General features: G+C 30.6%; 2 protein-coding genes and 1 pseudogene across 3 annotated transcripts; 1 reads left to right on the top strand and 2 right to left on the bottom strand.

The window, feature by feature from the left end:
- Positions 1-298: 298 nt before the first annotated feature.
- Positions 299-1,668, bottom strand: LOC111289407 (septum site-determining protein minD homolog, chloroplastic pseudogene; annotated as a pseudogene). The gene has a single exon (XR_016346282.1). The product of XR_016346282.1 is annotated as a septum site-determining protein minD homolog, chloroplastic pseudogene (transcript).
- A 538-nt stretch (positions 1,669-2,206) lies between these two features.
- On the top strand, positions 2,207-4,997 carry LOC111289408 (uncharacterized). The gene is made up of 2 exons (XM_022880427.2): positions 2,207-2,328; positions 3,571-4,997. The coding sequence occupies exon 2, from the start codon at positions 4,025-4,027 to the stop codon at positions 4,646-4,648; it is 624 nt and encodes a 207-aa protein (XP_022736162.1). The 5' UTR covers positions 2,207-2,328; positions 3,571-4,024; the 3' UTR covers positions 4,649-4,997.
- Positions 4,998-18,648: 13,651 nt separating this feature from the next.
- Positions 18,649-22,764, bottom strand: LOC111290854 (uncharacterized). Its single transcript, XM_022882352.2, has 4 exons — positions 22,078-22,764; positions 20,708-20,969; positions 19,998-20,065; positions 18,649-19,301 (listed from the first exon to the last, which is right to left on the bottom strand). The coding sequence occupies exons 1-4, from the start codon at positions 22,210-22,212 to the stop codon at positions 18,957-18,959; spliced, it is 810 nt and encodes a 269-aa protein (XP_022738087.1). The 5' UTR covers positions 22,213-22,764; the 3' UTR covers positions 18,649-18,956.
- Between the last annotated feature and the right edge of the window lie 175 nt (positions 22,765-22,939).

Genomic DNA, 22,939 nt, shown 5'->3' with positions numbered 1-22,939 from the left:
GCAAGAGCTGTATCCAAATACTGAACGAAATGCATTTATTTTCTTTTAATTATTCTCTCTGGCATTACTCTGTTATCATATTGTCTTGTGTTTGATTATAACATGGTCAATGATCGGTTACAATTTGAATCATCTATATATCAACGCATCAGATAAGAACAAGTTCCGATACTGAATCAGATAAACTAAGACACATGAATTCACTCCAAAAAAAAAATGGAAAAGAAAACAACCAAATAATTCAACAAATTCTAGAAACATATTAATCTTTTGAAGACAAGCTTAAAATAACAATCTGTGACGGTGAAATGATTTTGATTCATTGATCAGATTCAAGAGATTGAGCAATTAAAATGTTTCAACTTAATAGGTACAAAAAACTAAATCTTGAAACAACAATATATTCACACCAACAAAATTTTCAATCAACAATTTACTCATCTAAATGCAACACAAACCCTGCAATTCTAGTTATCTACCAAAAGAAAGTTCAAATCACTAGCAAGAATTCAAAGGCAACCAACCTTTAATCACTGTACATAGCTCCTCAGTCCTCAGCAAGATCAACTCTGGAGTCCCCCATCCTAACGCCCAACCAACAAGCTCCCCCTTGTCCCTACCCTCCAAAAAATGAGAAAAATCCACCTTTTTTGGGCTCCTCAACCATAACGGCCTTCATACTATCCTGCTCAACAAGCCTCCAAGCAGCCTGCTCAAACGCCAATCCAGCAAGCGTGGGCGGCTTATTCAGAACAAGCGGATACCCTCTATTGGTGCTTCTAATAACCTCGGAGTCCTCGGGAATCACCCCTAACAATGCCAACCCCAACATCTCTTGCACATCCAAAACCGACATCATATCTTCTCCCTTTATCATATCCGTCCTCACTCTGTTCACTATCATCTTTATATCCCTTATCCCATCACATTCTAACAGCCCCGTCACTCTATCCGCATCTCTTAAGCTAGTTATGTCCGGCGTCGTCACCAACACCGCCTCGTTTGCTGGCGTTATTGCCGTTATAAACCCTGCATCAATCCCCGCCGGACAATCTATCAGTATGAAATCCGGAGACCCTTCCTCACGCGCTTTCAGAGCGTCGACTAGCCAAACCAACGCTTTCCCACCGAATCCGATGGGGAGTTTCGATCTGGGTTTGGAAATGCAAAGCAATTGGAAGTTTGACCAGCGCTTGTCTCGAACCAATGCCTGGTCCAGTCGGCAATCACCATTGAGTACCTCCACGACCGTGTAATTCACACGGTTCTCGAGACCTAAGAGGAGGTCTAGGTTACGGAGGCCAACGTCGGCGTCAATGGCCACTACGGAGAATCCGAGGCGGGCTAAGGAAAGTCCGACATTGGCAGTGGTTGTGGTTTTGCCGACCCCGCCTTTTCCGGATGTTATAACAACCACGCGCGGGGTCTCGCCCGCCAGCTCAGGCTTTCTATTCCATTGAAGGACTGATGAAATCAGGGTGTGCTTTGATTTTGGGTAGGGTTTTGGACATTTTAAGGCTTGTGGATTTAAAAGGGGTTTAAATGAGGTGTTCAAAAAAGTGGGCTTAGGGTTTGCGGGGAAGAGTTGCAAAGAAAACATTGCTTTTTAGGGTTTTAGGAAGAAGAAGAAAGAAAATCATTTGATTTGGAACAGAGGTAAGTGAGAAATCAGAAATCAGACTAACAAATGGTATTTGGGCCTCCTGGGCTCAGTCTTGAAATTTAATGGGCTTTTACCCAAAGAAATTCGGCTCCGGCTCTTGACTTTCAGTTTGGAATTTGGGCTTTTTTAAAAAAAAATCATGTCGTGTATCCTTACGATTTTACCCCCGGAGTTGTTCATTACGAGACGTCGCCCTTTTCCGTGTCATAATTCGTTTCAGATATATGATCCATCATCTCATCCGTCGAAATCGGCAGAAATCTAATCCGTGATAGTTCCTGTCTGAGCCAATGGGGCCCACAAAGATCAGGGCAAAATTCATCACGTATTAGTTGCCAAGTGGAGTGGCATCAGGCGTGACAGGGCAGACTCCACAGTGTCCCAAAACAAAAACAACCGAAAAGAAAAAGTCAGATGTTACCCTCAAAATTCATCTGCCACGTTTCCCATTTCCATTGGAAAAAGACGACCCTTACCTTCTTCGCTACTCTCTCTGATGTCCGATCAGTTTATTTTATCCCTATTTTTTTTTAGTCTCTCTCTGATTTCTCTGGATCCAAACACGCACCTTTAATTACTGCTCTCCTCTTTTGGCTTCTTATTTTTATCAAGTACTAAAAGGAGTAGTGGAGGCCTCTTTTGTCCCTCGTAACTTTCTTGATAAGGTTAGATTCATCTATTTCTTCTCTCTTGGTTTTATTGGTGGTCAATATCCTTTCATTTTTGGTTCTTGATTTATGTACTTTTGATTAATGGGTATTTGGATCTGATGCTGATTAATGTTTTAAAGTGATTTATTTAATTAAATATGGTATTTTTACATCTTGATCGAGTGTATCATGCAATTTCGATAATGTTACTGTGAAAATTCAGCCTAAATTTAGGTTTTTATTACATACAATAGGACAGATCCAGTTGCAACTTTTGTTTGGTTTGCCAGAAAATTGAGGGAAATTGACAGGAAAATGGAATAAAAAAAAGGGAAGAAAAGTAAGAAAGTTTTTTAATTTAAATAAAGTTTTTATCCTCTTCAATCCTATTTAGACGTTGGGTCAGAAAGAAAGTTTTTTAATTTAAATAAAGGTTTCATCCTCTTCAATCCTTTTTAGACGTTGGGTCAGATCGTTTTGGGGTTAAATTGACGGATGTTTTAGCAGGTGGGATTTTGTTTTACATATTCCCTACTTCAAGAATTAAGCAAACAGGTAGTGCTAGGATTATTTGTTCTTATTGCTCTTAATCTATCCAGTTCATTTGCAAAGATTTACTAAACTTTTGGATTGGTTAGTTTTCTGGAATTGACTTCATCTCACTTCGCTATACTATATTTCTAATTTTTGTCGTCTTACATTTTCATTTTAATTTCGTCTTAGTATTTTGTCTGATATAATTTATGATAATATTTTACACGTTGAGGCTCCGCATGTTGACTGCATGTTGGAAGGCTATGTGCATAATTGTTATCTGCATATGGTAATTTATATCACCATTACCGTGAGCATTGATGTGTTGCTTATCCAACAGTTCCAGAGCATTTTACATTTAAGTAACCATGAGTCCATGAACCACTTGGAGTAGCTCATCTAAATGCCCCTCTCGGTTTAATTAGTTTGTGGATGCTGGATAGCTTTATCGAATGTGTTGTTTAGGTTCAATGTATTGGTTCTTTTTATGATGTTTGTGGTTGATCTTTAAATTATCAAAGGGTCCAATTTAAGATTGTCTTAGTATTTTTGCTCATATTATCTGCCTCTTTATCTTTAAATTATCAAAGGGTGCAATTTAAGATTGTCATAGTATTTTTGCCCATATTATCTACCTCTTTACCCATGCATGTGTCAGTATAATTGGCAATGAAGTTTGGTTTTATGTTTTATGACTCAAATGTTGTTCCTCTTTCACTGCAGTAGGGAAGGCCATGTGAGTTGTTTGAACTGGACTACAGTTATTGACTTGTTGACAGGGATAAGTGCATTGTTTCTCTTAGTGTGCACAAGATGGGTAAATGCAATGGTTGTGGGAAATTAGGAAGGATGCTGCCAAGGGATGGGCCTGTGAATGCTTACAATTCTGCTCTTTTGTGTTCCCCTGTTGTTTCTGTTTGGGATTGCATTGTCCGTAAGATGAGATATTCCCACAGACCTGAGTGGGTGTAGTATTGGTGTTATATAATTATATTAGGTCTCAAATAAGAGGATTAATTAGAAATAGGTAGCATCAAAAGTTTTCTTTTAGAAAAAAAAAAGGTTAGAGAAGAAAAATGACAACTTTATAGGGAAATGTATACGATTTAGAGGAACTTTTTTAAAGAAAAAAAAATCTGAGCAAACAGAAGTCTGGGTTTAAAGCTTTTAAGTATTCATGGATAACAAGGCATGCAATAAAGTGCAACCAGTGGTGAGAAAAACAAAAAAGAAGCAGGTGAAGGATGAGTTCGATCATATTAAACGGGCTGAGAAGAAAAAGAGGCGCTTGGAGAAAGCCCTTGCTACTTCTGCAGCCATCTGTTCTGAATTAGAAAAAAAGAAACAGAAAAAGAAGGAAGAGCAGCAGAGGCTTGATGAGGAAGGTGCTGCAATTGCTGAGGCTGTTGCTTTGCACGTCTTACTTGGTGAAGACTCTGATGATTCATGTAAGATTATGCTAAACAAGGAAGAGGGTTTCAACCATTGGGATTATTCTGGCAATTTTGATCTATTTATGGGTGGAGGGAGAGCTTGCCTTCCCCATATGGCTCAAATAAACTGTGAAGGGTGGGTCACTAAAGCATATAGAGCTGGATACGAGTGGGCTGAGCTTGGAAACAGTGACTGGTCCTTCTCATACGGAGCTTATGGAAGGGATCTACATGCACCATGTTTTGCGGATGGAAGCTGGGGAAGTGCAGAACTTTCAGCTGGTCTTATTGCAGCACAAGCTGTTTCAGCACTCCAGATTACAGAGGATGTAGAGGTAGACACGATTGTCCTCAACGGGATGTTGTGAGGCTAGTTAAGCATTTTGTTATGTTGCCATGTTGCTTGGAGTCTTTGTTCATAATTCTGAATAATGCCTCTGTATATATCTGTCAGTCATCTGTTCTTGTTGCTTCTTTAGTATTGAACTTTGTTGGCCAATCCTATACGTGTTTTATCATTTTATCAATTGGTCTGTTTCTTGATAGTGTTCTTTTCCTTTCTCTTTTACGCCAACATGAATGATTTTGAAGATACTTGAGGCATAAATGGACTTGCTCTCGTTATCTTCAATCATTTATACAGATGTTTGAATCTTATTGTATTGGACAAGTGATTTAGCATGTTATTGATTTACTAATGATTTATTTTGTTGCTCATTCAAGTTAATCTTGTTTGTCATACCTTTATAAATTTTTAACCATATATTTTTTTAACAATTCTGACTATCATAGATAAATTTTGTAAATGAATGGAGAACAGGACTCTTCGGGAGTGTAGCGTGCCTGTTTCATGGGTTTTTTTTTTTTTTCTTTCTAAAATATCTAAGTAAAAATATCTAAGAAAAAGATAGAGTAATTATTTTTTAATCTAACCAATGAGAGAATGAGAAAGGAGTGGGTCAAAAGTTTGATATGAAAAATTAACAAAAATCACGTTTTAACAAAAAAACTATGATCTTTCTTTTGAAAGTAAACGTGATTTTTGAAAAGCTAAAACTTGTATTTGTTTACCCATTTCGAACGGTATGTTGCTTTATTTCTTTCAATCCAAAAATAATGTTAGTTCTACTTATATTATGTGACGAAAAAGTAAAAAATCAAAAATATAACCAAATAAAGAAAACGTAAGGATTTTAGCATACCAAAAATCTTACAGCTAAGTACTTTAGTAAAGTAAGTGTTTTGAATTTTTTTTAATTTTAAAAAGCATTATATTTTTTATATTTGAAATGTAGTGAACCAATTAAAATAATAATAAAATAAAATAGATATTTTTATATCAACAATGTTTTTTATGTGAAAAATGTAGTAATTGATATGATATTAAAAAATTATTTATGACATTTAAAAATTTAGCTTTTGTTGATAAAAATCTCGTTTGTTACTTTGAAAACATAGTTAATAATTTATCAAAAATCATATTTTTTTATTTTAAAATATGACTAATAATGAATTAAAAAATTAGAATTGAAAATTTTGTTATTATATTTTTATATCAAAGCGTGATTGATAATAAATAAAAATCACGTTATTTACTTTTTAAACATAATCTTTAAACAACGTTAAGTGTGTTAATATTGACTTGATAGATGTTTTGTTTAATGTTTAACATAGTCCTCAAACTTTTAGCTTAATAATTAAACACGCTTGAAAAAAAATTAAAGATATAATTTCGAATTAATTTTTTTTTATTTTGCACTAAAATTTTGTCTTAATAATGTAATAAAATAAATAAATGTTTTATTTAATTATGAGATGTGGGGCTCAATTTTTTTTATTTAGGCCATCTGTAACATGGTGTCATATGCCAATCATATATTATAATATATTAATTTTTATATTTTACTTTAAATTTCTTTATTGCACATAAAACTAAGAAAAATGAACAAAAAAAAAAAAAAAAAAGAAATGAGCTCCAAGCTCAAGCCGTTAAATTAAATAATAAAAAATGCTTTTTTTTCCTCACCCACTTATGTCAATTTCTCAATTTTGAGTTCTGAAAAAAGTTGAAACTTTTCATTTTACCTGGTAGCGCAAATTGTTCACTAAAGGTCTATTTTGTAATAAATTTGTTAATTTTGACGTGATTTGAATTGTGATTTGATGATTTAAATTTTTGATGAAATTATAAAAGCATAATTAAATTTAATATTTTAAAATATAGACCTAAATTAAAAGCATAATTAAATTACCAAGTACCAAATCCCATTAATTACATAAAAGCATATTTAAATTTATATACCCACAAGTTTTTTATATTTTATTTGTTCTTTCTTTCATTATTTATCAAATGTTATGTTAATTTTTGTAATTTCATTTTTTAATTTCTTTGATTAAAATGGTAGTCGTTGGAGTTAGTTTTGACGTACATTTCTTTTTTTTTTTTAATTTGTAATAAAATAAGATATCTTTTTATTTATTTATTTTCCTTTCATTTTTGTATTTTCTTTTCAATTCCTTTGAATTAAAGAAAATAAGAGTAACTTTACTTTCCTTACCTAAATTTTATCTGCTCTAACTTTTTATATTAATTATCCTTTGTCATCCATCCATCATCCATCCATACTATTAAATTTGGATCCATACTATTAATTTTGAAAGAATTGTTGAGCTCTCAGCCATCCACGTCACCCAGCTATTTTTTTTTTATTTTTTTTACTTGGTGAGCAAAAGACTCTATCTTTCTCTTCTAAATAGTTTTGATTTGTAAATGTGATTGATAATTTATCAAAGAATTTTTGTTTCAAAATATGTTTGTTAATGAATAAAAAAATTAGATTTTAATAATTAATTTAAAAATATGGTTGATAATCTATCAAACACCATATTTTTTAATTCCAAAACATGGTTGATGATGAATAAAAAAATCAAATTTAAAAAATTGTTTTGACTACATTTCTATGAAAGAAACATAATCTTTAAGTGATAAATATTACATTTTTTATATAAAAATGTAGTGCTTGATATTAAAACAAATCACATTTCTTTTCTTCGCATCTCTCACCTTTTTCACTTTTCAATTTTTTTCTTATTTTATTCCTTTCTTTTCATATTAATCTCTCTAACAAACCCAGACAATTGCTCTTACTCATTTTACCTTTCTCATAAACCTATCACATCCATACAATAATCTACTGCATTTTTTTCTCCACAAGCTTTTAGTCTTCACGCAACAAATCTTCATAAATCTTTTGATTTGAACAAAAATGGCAGAGGGGTAGGTGATTAACTTTTCTCATTTATCATTTTTTTTCTTCTTTTTCCTACTCATTATCTACTATCAAACACTCTCTCTTTTCTCTTTCACATCATTTTTCTGCCATTAGTTTTGTTTTTTTAAAGAGTGAGGTATTAGAATTAGAAAAGGTCAAAACCTTAGCCCCTTAGGAATTTTCAAACAATCCCATTGGAAAGAAAAAAAAAACGAAGAAGAATCTGAAGAAGAAATGGTTGAAACAATAAACAACCAAGTTTAACATAAAAAGGCTAGATTTATCATACCAATTTTTTGCTCATTTTCACTTTTTTCTTTTAATATTATGTATGTTATTACTGGGTTTTTTGCTTTTGTATGTGAATATGGTGAAAAAATATTGTCATATTTCTAACTTTTTAATTTCTGCTTTGGTATGTCAAAATTTTGAGAGTTAATCAAAGATATTTTAACTTTAAATGAGGAGAGATGGAACTTATGGTTCTGAATTGAAACAACTCCTTTGATTTTTTTTTTCTATGATAAATGTAGTTTGATTCTTGAGAGTTGAAAGTTTTGTTTTGTTTTTTTTTATGCATGAATTTTTTGTTTAAATCTTAAAGCTAGCGCTTTATAAGTTCTACATTTCAATCTCAATTATAAATGGTTCCTTCAAGATTTGACTATTTCATATTTTGGCTTATGATCTCTGATTCAACTTAAACAATCTAGGATCCCCAATAATTACGTTTTTAAGGTTTGAAAGTTTTCATTTTTTGTAACCAAATTAATGTTTTTCTTATTTCTTCATTCCATTCTTTTAAAACTAAACATATGAACAATTATTTCAAAACTAGATGCAAAATCTACTTGTTATCTTCCTTTACAAATCAATTAAATTAAAATAAAAAAAAACTAAAATATCTTCTCCTTGAAAAATTATTTTATCTTTCTCATAAAAGCCTAAGGAAGGCATGTAAGGCATGGGTTCGATCCCAACCATCCCCATTCTCTTAAATTCCATAAATAAATAAATAAAAAACTCTTCCAATCAAATTTTGTCTTTCAAAAAAATTTTCTCATCCCTAAAAATTCACTTACCTCTATTTACTTGCTAACAGACACTTTATTTGGCACTTTTTATTTTTATATATCTCTTGAATTCCTTTACCCAATAAATTAAGCACAAATTATGTATTAAAACCCAAACAATGCTTGCCCATATCTTTAACACTTAATGTCCGGTGGTTACTCACAAGCTTTCATTTATGTTGGCTTTAAGGCATTCCCTGGTGAGATTGCACCATTAAATGAGTGTCAAGAATTTGGTATAAGGAGAATTGCTTATCCTAATTTAGCTTTTGGGGTTCTAATCATGATTAGAATTAGTCAGAGTTTTGGTGTGAATTAGTAAAAGTATTGGTATTCATGTTCAAAGTTATAAGGTAGATGTCGATGCATATTTCATTATGTTAAAATTTGACATTATATTCAATTAATATATATATATATATATATATATTTCAACAGAGATTTTGTTTTGGTCTTGTGAAATTTGAAGCGGCAAGTTTTGTGCAAAATGTCATAAAGGTAATTATTAGTTTTTTCTTGTACTGGCTGTAGGCATCAATTTTGTCTAATTCTATTTTAAATATAATTTTGTTATTATTATTATTATTAATTAATTAATTAATTAACTAATAAAAAAATTTTAAAAAAATCTGGTTTCGACTTGACAACTGAAATCAAGCTGTTAGAGGAATTTTTTCTCCACTGACACCACCTAATGTTGTAGCCTGAAATCTGGTGACCTTTGGTCATTTGATAAGTTTTTTCACAAACCCCAAAAAATTCACAAAAATCTCAAAATTTATGAGATTTTGATATCTTGCTTAGCTTTTATAAATAAAGCCAAGATTTTGCAAAATGGAAAGATTAAACAATGACACAATCCAAAGCCTAAGAAAAAAAAAATACAATGAACCAAGGGAGGGAAGAACAAGAAGAGAAAAAACAAGAGGAAGCCTAAAGGTTATGGGAAAAAAAAAAAAAAAGGAAACAAGAGACACACAAGCACAAAAAAAAACACAGTCCTCCCAAAGGAGGAACTAGCAGCAAAGTTAAAAAAAAAACTTTTTTTCATAACAAAATTTTTTGATTTGGGCTTTTTAAAATTTTTTGATAAAAATTATTTTAGGAAAGATATTTAAAATATCAAAAAAATCGTTTTAAGAGTTTTTTAATTTCTTTTGAAATTTTTTAGGTCGCTGAAAACTAGAAAATTTTGAATTTTCTAACGACCTTTGATTTTTTCAACGACCAGATTCTGGGAATATTATTGGACTCTAGAAAATTTTAAATTTTTTAGCACCGTTGAAGATTCTGGCCACCAATGCATGGTGACAACCGATCAGAATCTGGGTTGCCACGACGATTGACAAGGGGTTAGATTTTTTAAAGAAAGAAACTCTGGCGGTAAAGAGAGAGTGGGGAAAGGAAAATAAAAAAAAATAGGCCTTTTATAGGCACACCAAAATGATGTCGTTTTGGGTGTTTGACTTACATCCGACCGACGCAAGATCCGCGTGTCAACTCGCATGTTGACCTAATTCCTTTGGCAGGTTTTTCTTTTCTTTTTTTTTTATTTTCTATTTTGATTTTGATTTTATTTATTTTGTGTAGATTTTTTTGTTATTTTTATGATTTTTTAATTATTTTTCATGATATTATTGTTATTTTATATTATTATTGGTAATAATTCTTTTAGAAATAAATAAATAAATAAAATAAAATATGGACCTAAAAAATATAATATGCAAAAAAAATTAATAATAATAACTATTTAAGGAAAATAAAATTTTATTACAAGCAAAAATGTTATTTAAATTTCACCAAAGTGTTGAAATAATTTAAAAAATAATTTTTGCTAAAAAATAATAAAAATGAATTAAAAAATGTTAAATTGTTTAAATACATTTTTTTATGTAATTTTTAGAGAAAACTGAAAGAGTTTCGTTTTTTTTAATTATTACAAGTAAAAATAAATTTTCAAATTTCACCATAGAGTTAAAATAATCCAAAATTATTTTTACTAGAATAAAGGTTTATTTAAACAATATAAAAAATAATAATGAAATAATAATAATTGATATTTTGAATAAATTTTTTTAAAAAAATGTAATTTTTTTAAAGAAAATTGAAAGAGTTCAATTTTCTTTAATATAAATAAAATATTAATATTTTTATATTTCATTGGTGAGTTGAGATAATCTAAATTTTTTTAAATAAATAAATAAATAATAATAACAACAACAAAATAATCACAATAAAAATTAATTAATTAATTAATTAAATCTTTTAATTTAAAAAATGAATGATTTTTATATAGGATATCGTCAGAAAGTTGGGATAATCCTAATACTTATTCAAACTTTTTAGGATTTCGCTAAAGAGTTGGGATAATCTTAAAATTTATTTAATAAATTTTAGGAACCCACCAAATAGTCGGAATGTTCCTAAAATCATTTTATTAAATAAATAAAATATCTAATGACTAAATTTTGAGAAATTTGTAAATGGTCAATTTTTTTGAAATATTTTTTAAATAAAGATTTTTTATAAATTTCACTAAAGTATTAGAGAATTTATAGAATACAAAATAATTATAATAATGTTAATTTCACAACAAAGAAAATTTTTTTTATAAATAAATTTTAGAAAATTAAATTTAAATATAAAAAAGATGCATCGTTAAAATTAAAAGATTACAAATGTTTAATTGGTATTGTTCCTCGAACAGGTGACATGAAGGTGCTAGTACGTTTTTCACTCGTAATCGTACTCTCGGATCAACTCTAATTTCATAAACCTATATTTCTTTTAGTAAATCTTAATTAATTTTAAGATTTTTATTAAAAGACGATATTTTTAGGTGGCCAATCGCACCCTATAAGAAAAAAAGATCAGTGGCGATTCTAAAAATTTTCATCAAATCTAGCGATCGAGTCCCACACGGATGAAAAAACATTATGACACTGGCCTTTTTTATTATGTTCTATTATAATGCATTTGGTTACATACGTATAGATCTCTTATTATGGTATGGGTTGCAACAAGGTATGTAACTCTAAACTTGCCTTTGACCAAGCATACATGTTTTTGCTTTTTGCTTATTGCAAGACTTCTAATTTAATCTCTCAAAATTTTATTGACTAAAGTTTGATAATGCCTAAATTTTAAGTGAATGTTCAGCTAACTTTTTATTAATTAGAGTTCTAGGATGAACTGTTGGGATTTGCCTTAAATCTCAAAATCTCACATCAAAAGTTATAAGAGTTTTGAGTTTGTTTTGTATCTCACATCAAAAGTTTAGTAAAAATATAAGGGATTTTACCCATATAAATAAGATATTTTGATTTTAGTTTGGTAATCCTAGATAGTTAGATGCTAAGAGAATAGCTAGGTGAGTAGGTTATTAAAATGGTATAATTGAGTTTTGGGTTAAGTTTTAAGTAAGAAATTTTTGGTGACTTTTTTCATTCTAAAAGTCTCTCAATTGTAAAGATTTATTTGATAGTGGATTAGGTTTGAAGTAGGTCCTTTTGAGTTAGACCAAAATAAATATATTTATATATTCTTATTCTTGATTTGAGCTTGCTATTTTGTTCATAGATGTTACGTGTGCATGTTGATTTTTTAACAAGTAGTATCAGAGCTGTAGTGATCTTTAATAAGTTGTATCAGAATGAGGTTTGTAGAAAGAAAAGGCTGGCCCAAAAGATCATAAAGCAAGTATTTTAAGATATTTGAAGAAGGTATGCCAAGTATGCCTATGCCTAAATTTGAGATTTTGTTATTTGATGAAAATAGTAATTTCATGTTATGACAAACTATGATTCAAGATCTATTAGTACAACAAGGGTTGAATCATGCATTAAAAAATAGTAAGCCTAAGGAATATCTGACGATAATTAGAATAAAATTTAAAAGAAAGCTGTTAGTACTATTAGATTAGTGCTAGCCCCAGAGATAAAGTATAATGTATTAACTGAGAGTACTCTAAAAAATTTTTGGGATAAGCTTAAGGGTATTTATATATCGAAGTCATTAACTAATAGATTATGTTTGAAAATGAATATGTATTCTCTGAAGATGAAAGAAGGTATGAGTCTTCATAATCATTTGAATGAGTTTAATAGATTAATTTTTCAATTGTTGGTGATTTTTGTTAATGAGTTAGAAGATAAAGAGAAAGCTTTAATTTTGTTGTCATCTTTGCCCAAATCTTATAAACTTTTAGTTCAAACTTTGTTGATGGGTAGGTCTATTTTAAAATTAGATGATGCAACTATCCAATTGCGTGAGAACGAAAGGTTTATAGGAACACAAAACTCATTATCTTAAGAAAATACACTAGCTGTAGAAGGTTTTGATCAAGAGAGGACTCAAAAAAGGATTAATGGATCAAGAGAAAGATTCAAGTCAAAAGATAGAGATTACAATGATATAGAATGTTATTATTGTGGTGAAAATGACATATCCAAGTACGCTGCAAGAAGCTAAAAAGGGATATGGCTACTTTCAAAATGGCGAATGATAAAAAAAAATAATGAAAAAAAAAGTGATACTGCTACTGTTATGTCTAATGATGATGACGTTATTTTGATAACTTGTGTGGATGAGACTCATACTTTGAAAGATGATAAAGGTTAGGTTTTAGATTCAACTACTATAGTCCATGTTGCAATGATAGAAATTACTTTGTAGAGTTAGATGAGAATAAAAAGTATGAGGATATTGTGGTTGCCAACAATGACAAGGTACAGATTTAAGACATTAGGAGTATTCACCTTAGATCTCACAATGATATTGTTAGGATGCTTCGTCATGTAATGTATGTACCGAGTTGTTGCTACAATTTAATTACTTTGGGTGAGTTAGTTTCTCGAGGGTACATATACTATGGTAATAATGACTCATTGAAAATGTACAAGAATGGTAGAGTAATTCTACAAGGAAATATAGTCAAAAATCACTTGTACGTGATTGATGGAGGTTTAGCTACTAGGATTTCTATGATGAAAGAAAAGAAAAAAGTTAAACGTGTCAGTTTTACAGATACTATTGAAGTGTTTGGAGATTCAAATCAATGAAAGATTTGTTAGGATTTACCTTGAATCTCAAAATCCTACATCAAAAGTTATAAGAGTTTTGAGTTTGTCTTGTATTTCACATCGAGAGTTTAGTAAAGGTATAAGGGGTTTCACCCTTATAAATAAGATGTTTTGGTTTTAGTTTGGTAATTTCAGATAGTTAAACACCAAGAAAATAACTAAGTGAATAGGCTATAAAAAGGATGTAATTGAATTTTGGGTTAAGTTTTGAGTAAGGAGTTTTTGGTGACTTTTCTCATTTCACAAGTCTCTCAGTTGTAAAGATTTATTTGATAGTGAATTAGGTTTAAAATAGGCGATTTTGAGTTAAACCGAAATAAATATATTTGTATGTTCTTATTCTTGATTTGAGCTTGTTATGTTGTTCGTAGATACTGCGTGTACATGTTGATTTCCTAACATGAACTATAATGGCAATTTTTACCAAGTGCTAGAATAAGATATGTTTTGATAAATAATCAAATTACCTAACCCATAAAACATATGGTATAGTAATACTTTGAATAGTGGCACAACGCTGGCTTTAAAACTCTGTTTATATTTGTGAAATCTTTATTGTTTCTAATTGGTGTCAATCTTATCTGGAAAATTAGAATTTACAAGTGCAATTACGTAATATTTTTATACTATAATTACTATTAAAAGTGAAACTCGATTGCTCTATCTTTCTCTATGAATATCTAAAGTGCAAAAACTTTGGTATTTAATTTAATTTTTAGTTTTGCTCAAATGATATGCATTTGTTTGATATTATTTCTTACTTTAACCTTTATGTTTTTAGTATTATATTTTTTATGGCTAGATATTTTCGCATTACTTACATCATGGGAGATTTACGATCGATCTATTCGTTTGATTACAAATGGTATAAACTAAAGCTTCTTGACTTAGCTTTCGTTGCCAGATTACAGCTAATGGTTTAAAATATTTTTGCATCATGAGTACTTTGTGAGAACAAAGATTTGGTTAAACATGTTTGCTTATTTTTATATTTTTGGTGTCAAAATGATATAAGAAGTTAAAGTTAAAGTTAAAGATTTGGTTTAGTCAGTTTTTATTATATGGAAGAATGAAATTTATGGATTTTAGATGTTAAAATTTTTATGCTTACATAAAAATAAACTCATAAAGATTTGGTGTCCACATCCAAATTAATTTCAATGTAAATAAGCTGAAGGGACCCACTAAACTAAAAAAAGAGAAAAAAAAAAAGAAAAAGGAAAAAGCAAATAAAAAATGGAACTCCAATGCCTTTAACGTCATAAAAAACTTACAACTTTTATTGTATGGATTTACATATTTAAAATAAATAATTCATAATATTCCATAAAAAAAAAGGATAATTCATAAACTTAACTTTTATCATAAGGATTTACTTATTTAAGATTTTGATACCTTAGTTTTTTTGTTTTGAATTTTGTACAAGCAAAGATGGAGTTGAGATTTTTTATTTTAGGTATTTTAGATTTCTTTGCTTTATTTCTTTCTTAATTTTCATGTAAATTATTAAAATAACATTATTATTGGTTATTGTGTTTTCAGAAGCTAAGTTTATTTTCTATAATAATTGTTAAGTGTCCTTGCTTTTTTCTCTTTTTTTTTTTGTTGGTTTTTTATGGCTTTTAATTTGTTATGGAGTTGATTACCTAATATATTTATTTCTGTCGTTTAATGTTTTTATTCTCATGTAATCTTCATGGAGAGTTGACAATATGTTTTATATCAATTTTATTATTTGAGTTTTCTAACTTAATGATTTTTGTAATATATCTTTGAAGAATATTGTGTATACATAGGATGATTTTCAATGTCTAGCTTTTGGATTGAAGTCATCATTCTACTTAAGTACTTTCCAAGGCTAACACAAAAAATTGTAAAGCATGTTTGGAGTCCTCTTCTATAAGATAAAATATTTATTATTGGAAAGATCTTACTATTTGCACCCACTTTTTCTCTTTTATTGTTATAGTTTTTTAATTATATTGATAATAATAATCTTAAGGCGCATGAAGAAGTCATAAACTTTTATCTAAAATTTTTACAGTAAAAGTTAGTTGACTAGAAACCCATATTTTGTAGCAAATTATCAAAATGTAGATTTGGTTGCTATAGTTGGTGATGATGGTGTTCTTTTGCAAGCTAGCTATTTCAGGCATGACTCAATTCAAGTTCTAAAAGAAAATTCTTATGCTACCCAAGCTTAAGAGATTAGTTCATTTCTTTGGTAAAGGTTTCAATTTGCATATTTTATATCAATTTTGAAATTCTTTTCATGTTCTGAACTATTTTCTTGATTTTGATACATGTTGGTTAAAGATGTCAAATGCTTTGAGCCATTTAATAATGAGTTCAATGTTATTAAAATGAGTAAAAACTCTTAATGAATATATGAGTGCAGGCATATGCGTGTGTCATGGATTTAAGGAGGAGTTTCGAATCTCACATCGAATATAAAAAGAGGGTCACTGAAGCATAAAAAGATTCACACCATCTTTTTCTTGTAATGCACATTTTGTAAGATAAAATCATGAGATCAAGGGACCAAAGCAGATAATATCTCACAAATGTGTGAACCGTGACAAGTAGGCTGGTCTGAGACGTCAAATGAGTGAATGTTCGGATCCCGAAACCGCGCGAATTCGAAGCTTAAGTCTCGACCCATGACACGTGTATATATACATACATATAAAGTAATATAAGGAAATTTATTGTGAGATATCATGTATGTATTGATGTCTAAAACAGTATAAATTTAATGTTAGTTTAAGTTTGAAAATAATTTTTATTTGGAACTTACATATTAAGAAGTTAAAAGGGACCTTAAGTAAAAGCAAGAGATTCTGAATTTGCATGCATATTCTAAATTTAAACTTTATCATTGTCCTATACTGCATGTTTACTAGAGTTCTGTTTTTAGCATGGTTTGTTTTTATTGATCAATTATGACAACTCGGTTCTTTTATATATTCAAATAGCATAAGGCATATTATTCATTTCTAAATGGAAGCTTATTGACGTAATTATAAATATTTGACATTCCTATAAGATGATCATGCAGTTCCTTCTAAGATATTAAAGATATGATTATGAGTATTTATTGACATTTTGATTGCACGCCCATGTCGTACAACAATTTTTTATTTTCATTCAGGTAAAGTATTTTACGGATATCATTAACAAAATATGCATAATGTTACATATTTTAAATTATTCATTTTACATATTAGCATTATTAAAAAGGATAAAAAAAACACATGCTTTAAAAAGTTTTTGGTCAATATTAAATTTTTAACAAAATTTTTTTAAATGAGATAAACACACATGGTTAAACTTTTATAGACTAATTAGATTACAAACAGATCATATTTGTTTTTGGAAAAATTGCATAAAAAATATATATTTTTTGGTCGGGTAATCTTTCAATTGCTTTCCATTTTTTTCCAATATGTAATTGTTTTGAAATGGATATGAAGGAAAACAATAAATTTAGTTTGCTAGCTTAGATGCGGTATATAGGAAGTTTATTTCTAACTTTTATATTAATAAATAAGTTGGTCAACAGAAAGAGATTTGCGAAGCTCCTAATCTCTCTTTTAAAGGTATGTTTTTATTAGATACTTTTCATCCTATAGTATTGCTTCACAATGTATTTAGTTGATTAAACTAAGAGATAAATTACCCTGTAATCTGCTTAGCTTACATGTATGATAGATTTTTATAGAATGGAAGCCGCGAGTACATAGAACAAGAATTTTCAAAATTATGCAAGAGTTTCTGATGATGAAGAAGCTGCATTAATCTTCTTGAAACATAATGTGATTGTTTGTGTACTACACAAAAATAAAAATGTTAAAAACAATCTAAATTATTTATACATACACTAAAGTTTGATCAACTGATGTTTATCTGAAAAGCAAATGATGTGGATATTGGCTTTGATCGTTCCTTTGGGTTTTGGTTCTTTATCAAGATTATTAGTGTTTCTTTAAATTATTCTTAAAATATATGGTTTGTACCTTAAAATTTAAAGTTGGAGTATCAATGACTCTTAAGAGTTTGTTTTAGTTTCCAAAACTTTCACCATTCCTTCCCCCGCAGTTGTTTTTAGCCCATGCAGTTGGGAGTGGTGTGAAGGTAGTATCAGTGAGACAAAGGTTAAAATATTTTAAAAATCTTGAATTCTTTTATTTTTTAAAAAAATTTTATATTTTTATTGTAAAAAAATAATTTTTTATTTTTTATTTGTATCTGAATAAGTTTTTTAAATGAAAAATTAATTTATATTAAGTATTTATTTAAGTACAAATTAAAGATTAATGATTTATTTAGATATAAATTGATAGTTAAGAATTCTTTGAAAGTAAATTAAAAATTAAGATTTTATTTAGATATAATAAAAATATAAGAATTTAACTAAATGATCACAAAGAGGTAACATTGTGCCAACAACAATGCCGTAATGCTTCACTTGGGAACACTTTCTTTCCTTGCTTTTTATATCAGAAATTCTGCGCCTTCATATACAGCATTTGATCCCATAAATAATGTAACTGGAACACAATCGCCCACTTCCGAATCTAAATTGACTGTAAATAAGGATTAGTTTGCAATAATAAATAAATAAATAAATAAAATTATTCAATTACTTAAAAGACATAAATGCTGTAGTCGAAGAGCGTCTAATGCCATAAATGTACAACTTCCAGGATGTGGAGAAACTTATATCGTTTTTAACTAGTTATATCATAAATGCTTTACAATTCCTATCAAACTCCTCCTAAACCAAATTTATCACCTTAAACAAATTGACTAACACTACTCGAAGTAGAACCTTATTTGTCGTTAATGTGCCAAAAAAAAAAATCTTATTATTTATTGCTAAGTCTAACTTGTGGATAGCAGTTGGGTTTCATCCAACCAATGGTTGCAGAAGATATAAAAGTAATGTGCAATCAGAATCACTTTATAAAAGGCTTGTAACATAGAAAAAGTTTCAATGTTACCTATACATTGGCTATCTCTGGTGCGAATGAACACTGCCCCAAGCACTGCATGAGAGTTTTCAGATAAGGATTGGGAGAAACACTATTCGATTCAGTCTATTCAATGTACTTCAGTCCATGGGCATGATTAATTTCTGTTGGGGCAACAGAAGAACATTTACATTGATACACAATGAATAACTTCTTGATTGGCTATGCATAATTTCAACTAGTACAGAACAAAAGATGCGTCCAGATATTATTTCCGTCACATATCATGCCATGAATTCCATCGCAGTGGATGTTCCGAATTGAGTGCATTTTGTCTCAATGGTCTCTCCAAATCTTGTGAACTCTGTCGCATTGTCTCTGTAGAATTCTGTTGCCAATGCTGCTGAAGAACGCTGTCATCCTGAGTCTCAATTTCAGAACTGCTAGATGGTTTGGCACCAGTACTGATGAGGCTTTTAAACCAGGCTGCTTGAAATCTGGGGCTTCCTCTGTTTGAATTGCCAGAGGAATCATTACCACCACTAGAACTAGAAGTAACACCCACAAGGAAACGATACGCCACTTTGCTGGCTGATACTATCTCAGTCTTGGTTTGTCTCAACTGCAATAATTAACAGTAATGCAATTTTAAGCACTTACCATAGGAAGGTTTTAAGCTTCTAAGCTTAGGACATTTAACAACATGCATCAAAAACTGGACTGTACAAAGAAAAAGGGGGGCATTACTGCAATTTTCAGTCTACCTTCTATGCTTGTCAATTTACATTCTGAATAACAGCATAGTTTACATTTCAGTTTCAGGGAAATTTTTAATGCAAATTTAACACAACATGCTCAAAAGACTAGACAGCAAAAGGATGACAAACAAGCAGAGAATAACATTACTGCAAATTTTGCTTTTTAAGCATCTTCTATACTGGAAACATCAAGATAATAATGCAGTTCACAATCAGATGTTATAACCACCTTATCTGTTTTTGCAAAGTTTCAAGGCAAACACCTCCAATAAGAAGCCTTTGAAACAGACAAACAGTCCTAATAACAACTGAATACACCAAGCAATACTCCCACTCAAGTCAAGTGATATATAGAAAGAAGACTAAGTGATGTCAGGAATAAAGCTTATTACCACATGCTACCCACACAAGTGCATATATCTGCTTGCAAAGTACAAAAAAATATACATTTATGAAAATGTCAGGTGAGAATATGTTTGCATGCATTGCTTGTTATAGTCCTAGAAATGTAGAGATTTTCAGCAGGTATGACAATCATGAACTAAAGGAGGGACTCTCACCCGTAAGGCAGTGTTTTCTGCTATTTCTATAGCAGCATCACCAGCATTGGCAAAACGATTAACCCAACCTGTTAAAATTTGTAAGAACAAGCAAGCCAGTGTAAGTTGAATTGATACTGACAAAAAAAAAAGCCCTATACAGTCTTACTGATCACATTTTATTATGTCAAAATACAGCCAGCCATGGGCCTGAATAATAAGTGAAGGTAATATGACTGCCCCTAGCTTTAAACCTAACACTAAGACTAAGGTAGGTAGGCCAAGCCAGAACCAAAAACAGTTTTTTCTTAGATATTCAGGTTTACACCAAAACAAAGATGATAGAAAAGGAGCAGCAAAGCACTAAGCTCATATTTAGCACTTACAAACTAACCATTGCCATTAAGCACAAAATTCTCCACCACTTTACATCAAGTAAAAGGCCAGACCTAAGTTACTTACCATGAGGTACCTAATTGTGTTCTAATATCATACTTGGTGTTCATTGAACAACTCTATCCAATTATGGAATAGTAATATTCATAAAAGAAAAATAGGCATGAAAAAATATGTTTCCACAAAAACTCAATCAAAAGGCTATATATTAAAGAACTTGGCCATCTGCCAGTGGGCTACAATGTTATAGGGATAGGCGAAGCAGTAATAACTAGGGATATCTACAGCTGTTCAACCCATCTACAAGAATACAACAAATCTTAACTTAAGTTTACCTGGAAGCTTTTGGACACCAAGCCTTTCGCAGAAGTCATCACAGAAGTGGTTACAATTTTTGGATAACAAGACGTAGGAACTTCCAGGCCACTCTCTACTAAGTTCCTGCAAGATCTGGTTTACCTTGAATATTGAAAAGTTAGTTCTTCCAAGGACTACAGACTCACGATATGTATACATTGGATTTTTGCCAGAAGGACAACAAAAAACCCCAGACCCTTGTTCACAGAAACCAAAAGACCATTCTTCATCTCCATATACCTGTCAACGGGGCAAATAAAGTTATCAAGCTTGACAAAAAGAAAAAAGGCATCAATAACAAATATATGATAAAGAAAAAGAGTCATGAGAAGTTGACAACCATAATTTATAAAACCACTCTCAGATGCCAAAATATGACCACATAAATACTGTTATAAAATTTTCACTTCAGAGAACTAATGTGATATTCTCATATGATATCCGTAAGAAAAATATTTAGCTATATACACAGGCATCTCATCCAATGGATTACTGAGATGGAATCAACAAAATTAGACCATAGAAAAAAACAATGAACATGTAAAAGATGAAATGAAATTAATGACAACCGAAACTATATTGGTCAAAAAGTGAAGATAATCATTGCCAGTTCCAGTAACTACAAGAAATCAGAACATAAACTGTTCTCTTTGTCTTCCGCCAGTAACATAATTTAGTTGCAGCATTCTCCAACATAAAGTTATATAATGGTAAATTTTCTATAAGTTCTTTCAAAAATAAAACTAGAAATAGATATAAATAATCCACAAAAACCTAACATCTAGTTGCAAAATCCCCTATGGTAGAAAAGCTGCAGAACTTTTCACTTAAAACTTTGTAAAGCATAGTCCTCTGCTCTGTAACACCCTGGCCACAGCCGAGGATACTCCAAATCTCTGAGTTCTTTAGGTAACTTAGGTAAATTAAAATGATAAAATAGACTAACAAGATTCTCAACCTACAAAAGAAACATGGAAAATATAAATCTTTACCATGCAAAGTAACCATCAATTCCTTCTTAGAAGTATTCTCTTTTCCATTCCCAGCTACCTTGAAAAGGTTAAAACTACCCCTTTAGCCAAAATAAAGATTTAGAGCCCCCGTTTTCTTGAATAATTCTTTATCTACATTATACAGCAATACTTGAATGCACCAACCAGAACCACACATCTTGTTTAAAATCAGCATCAAATATTTGCATTACTTAAATGAACAAGTTAAACCCTAGAAATTAAACACCACGAACCACAAAAATTTCCAAACCAGAAACCCTAGATCTCTTTTAAGCACAACAGTAAAGAATGTAATAGAAATGCAAATCTGACAAAGAGAGTGAGAAAGAAGAGACCTGAACGGCGCTGTGGAAGATGCCGCCGAGGCCGATTCCATCCTTAAAAATCTTGTTGATTTGAACAATCGTGCTGTTCGTTTTATCCGATCCACTGTTCGTCACATCGTATATATGTAATCTCACCTCAGTCATCCTCACCCCCAAAACCCTAACACTCCTCTCTCTCCCTCTGTCGATTCGAATCTTCGAAAACCCTAATCCCTACTCGATATTTTTCTCTCTTAAAGCTTCCAAATCAAACAATTCAATTCCGTTTCAAAAAAAATTCCTCTCCTTAGTGTATCGCACTTTGCTTTTTTGCTCTCTTTTGGAATGTAATGTACAATTTACGTACCAGTGAAGTAATTCTTTTTCCGCCTCGAAATGCTCAAATCCCGGAATTTCTTTCCAATTCTAATTCTAAAGATTAGATTCTTGTTTTTGGCCAATCTCCGGGGAATATCTTATTTTTCTTTTTTTAAAATGTTTTTAAAGTTTTTTTTTTAAGAATTTAGACCGAAAGACTGTAATTGTCCGGAGTTTCGGTTGTTATGCAAGAAGGAGGACATTTTAGAAGGAATGTTACCGAAATTTCGAAATGGCCCTTGGAAGTTGCTGAAACTTACGGAATGGTCAGGTTGTTAGTTATGTCTACTCCATCTTTTTACAACAGTCGGGCACTGAGGTGATGAATGATCCGTAAATCGCAACCACAAGTTGGACAAGATGCCCACGTCGTCACGTTATGCAATTATTAAATCCTACACACTAACATATTTTTTTGAAATTATATTTATGCCCTCCGCAATTTGAACTTTGAAGCAATATCCCGCCTCTCCCTTTTTCGTGCTGTTTTTGTGCAAAAAAAATTTTATATTAT

Source organism: Durio zibethinus, chromosome 11, assembly GCF_047325235.1.
Source record: "Durio zibethinus cultivar Kanyao isolate XHJ-2024 chromosome 11, ASM4732523v1, whole genome shotgun sequence".
NCBI classification, from domain to species: domain Eukaryota; kingdom Viridiplantae; phylum Streptophyta; class Magnoliopsida; order Malvales; family Malvaceae; genus Durio; species Durio zibethinus.
The sequence above is the reverse complement of the archived record's forward strand: the minus strand, read 5'-3'. Positions and strand labels throughout refer to the sequence as shown.

Excerpts from the sequence above, each read along its gene's own strand:
- LOC111289408 (XM_022880427.2), top strand. The coding sequence starts at position 4,025 with ATGGATAACAAGGCATGCAATAAAGTGCAACCAGTGGTGAGAAAAACA.
- LOC111290854 (XM_022882352.2), bottom strand. The coding sequence starts at position 22,212 with ATGACTGAGGTGAGATTACATATATACGATGTGACGAACAGTGGATCG. Across the intron at positions 20,970-22,077 it reads TCTTCCACAGCGCCGTTCAG|GTATATGGAGATGAAGAATG; the intron begins GTCTCTTCTTTC and ends CCCCGTTGACAG. Across the intron at positions 19,302-19,997 it reads CAGAAAACACTGCCTTACGG|TTGAGACAAACCAAGACTGA; the intron begins GTGAGAGTCCCT and ends TAATTATTGCAG.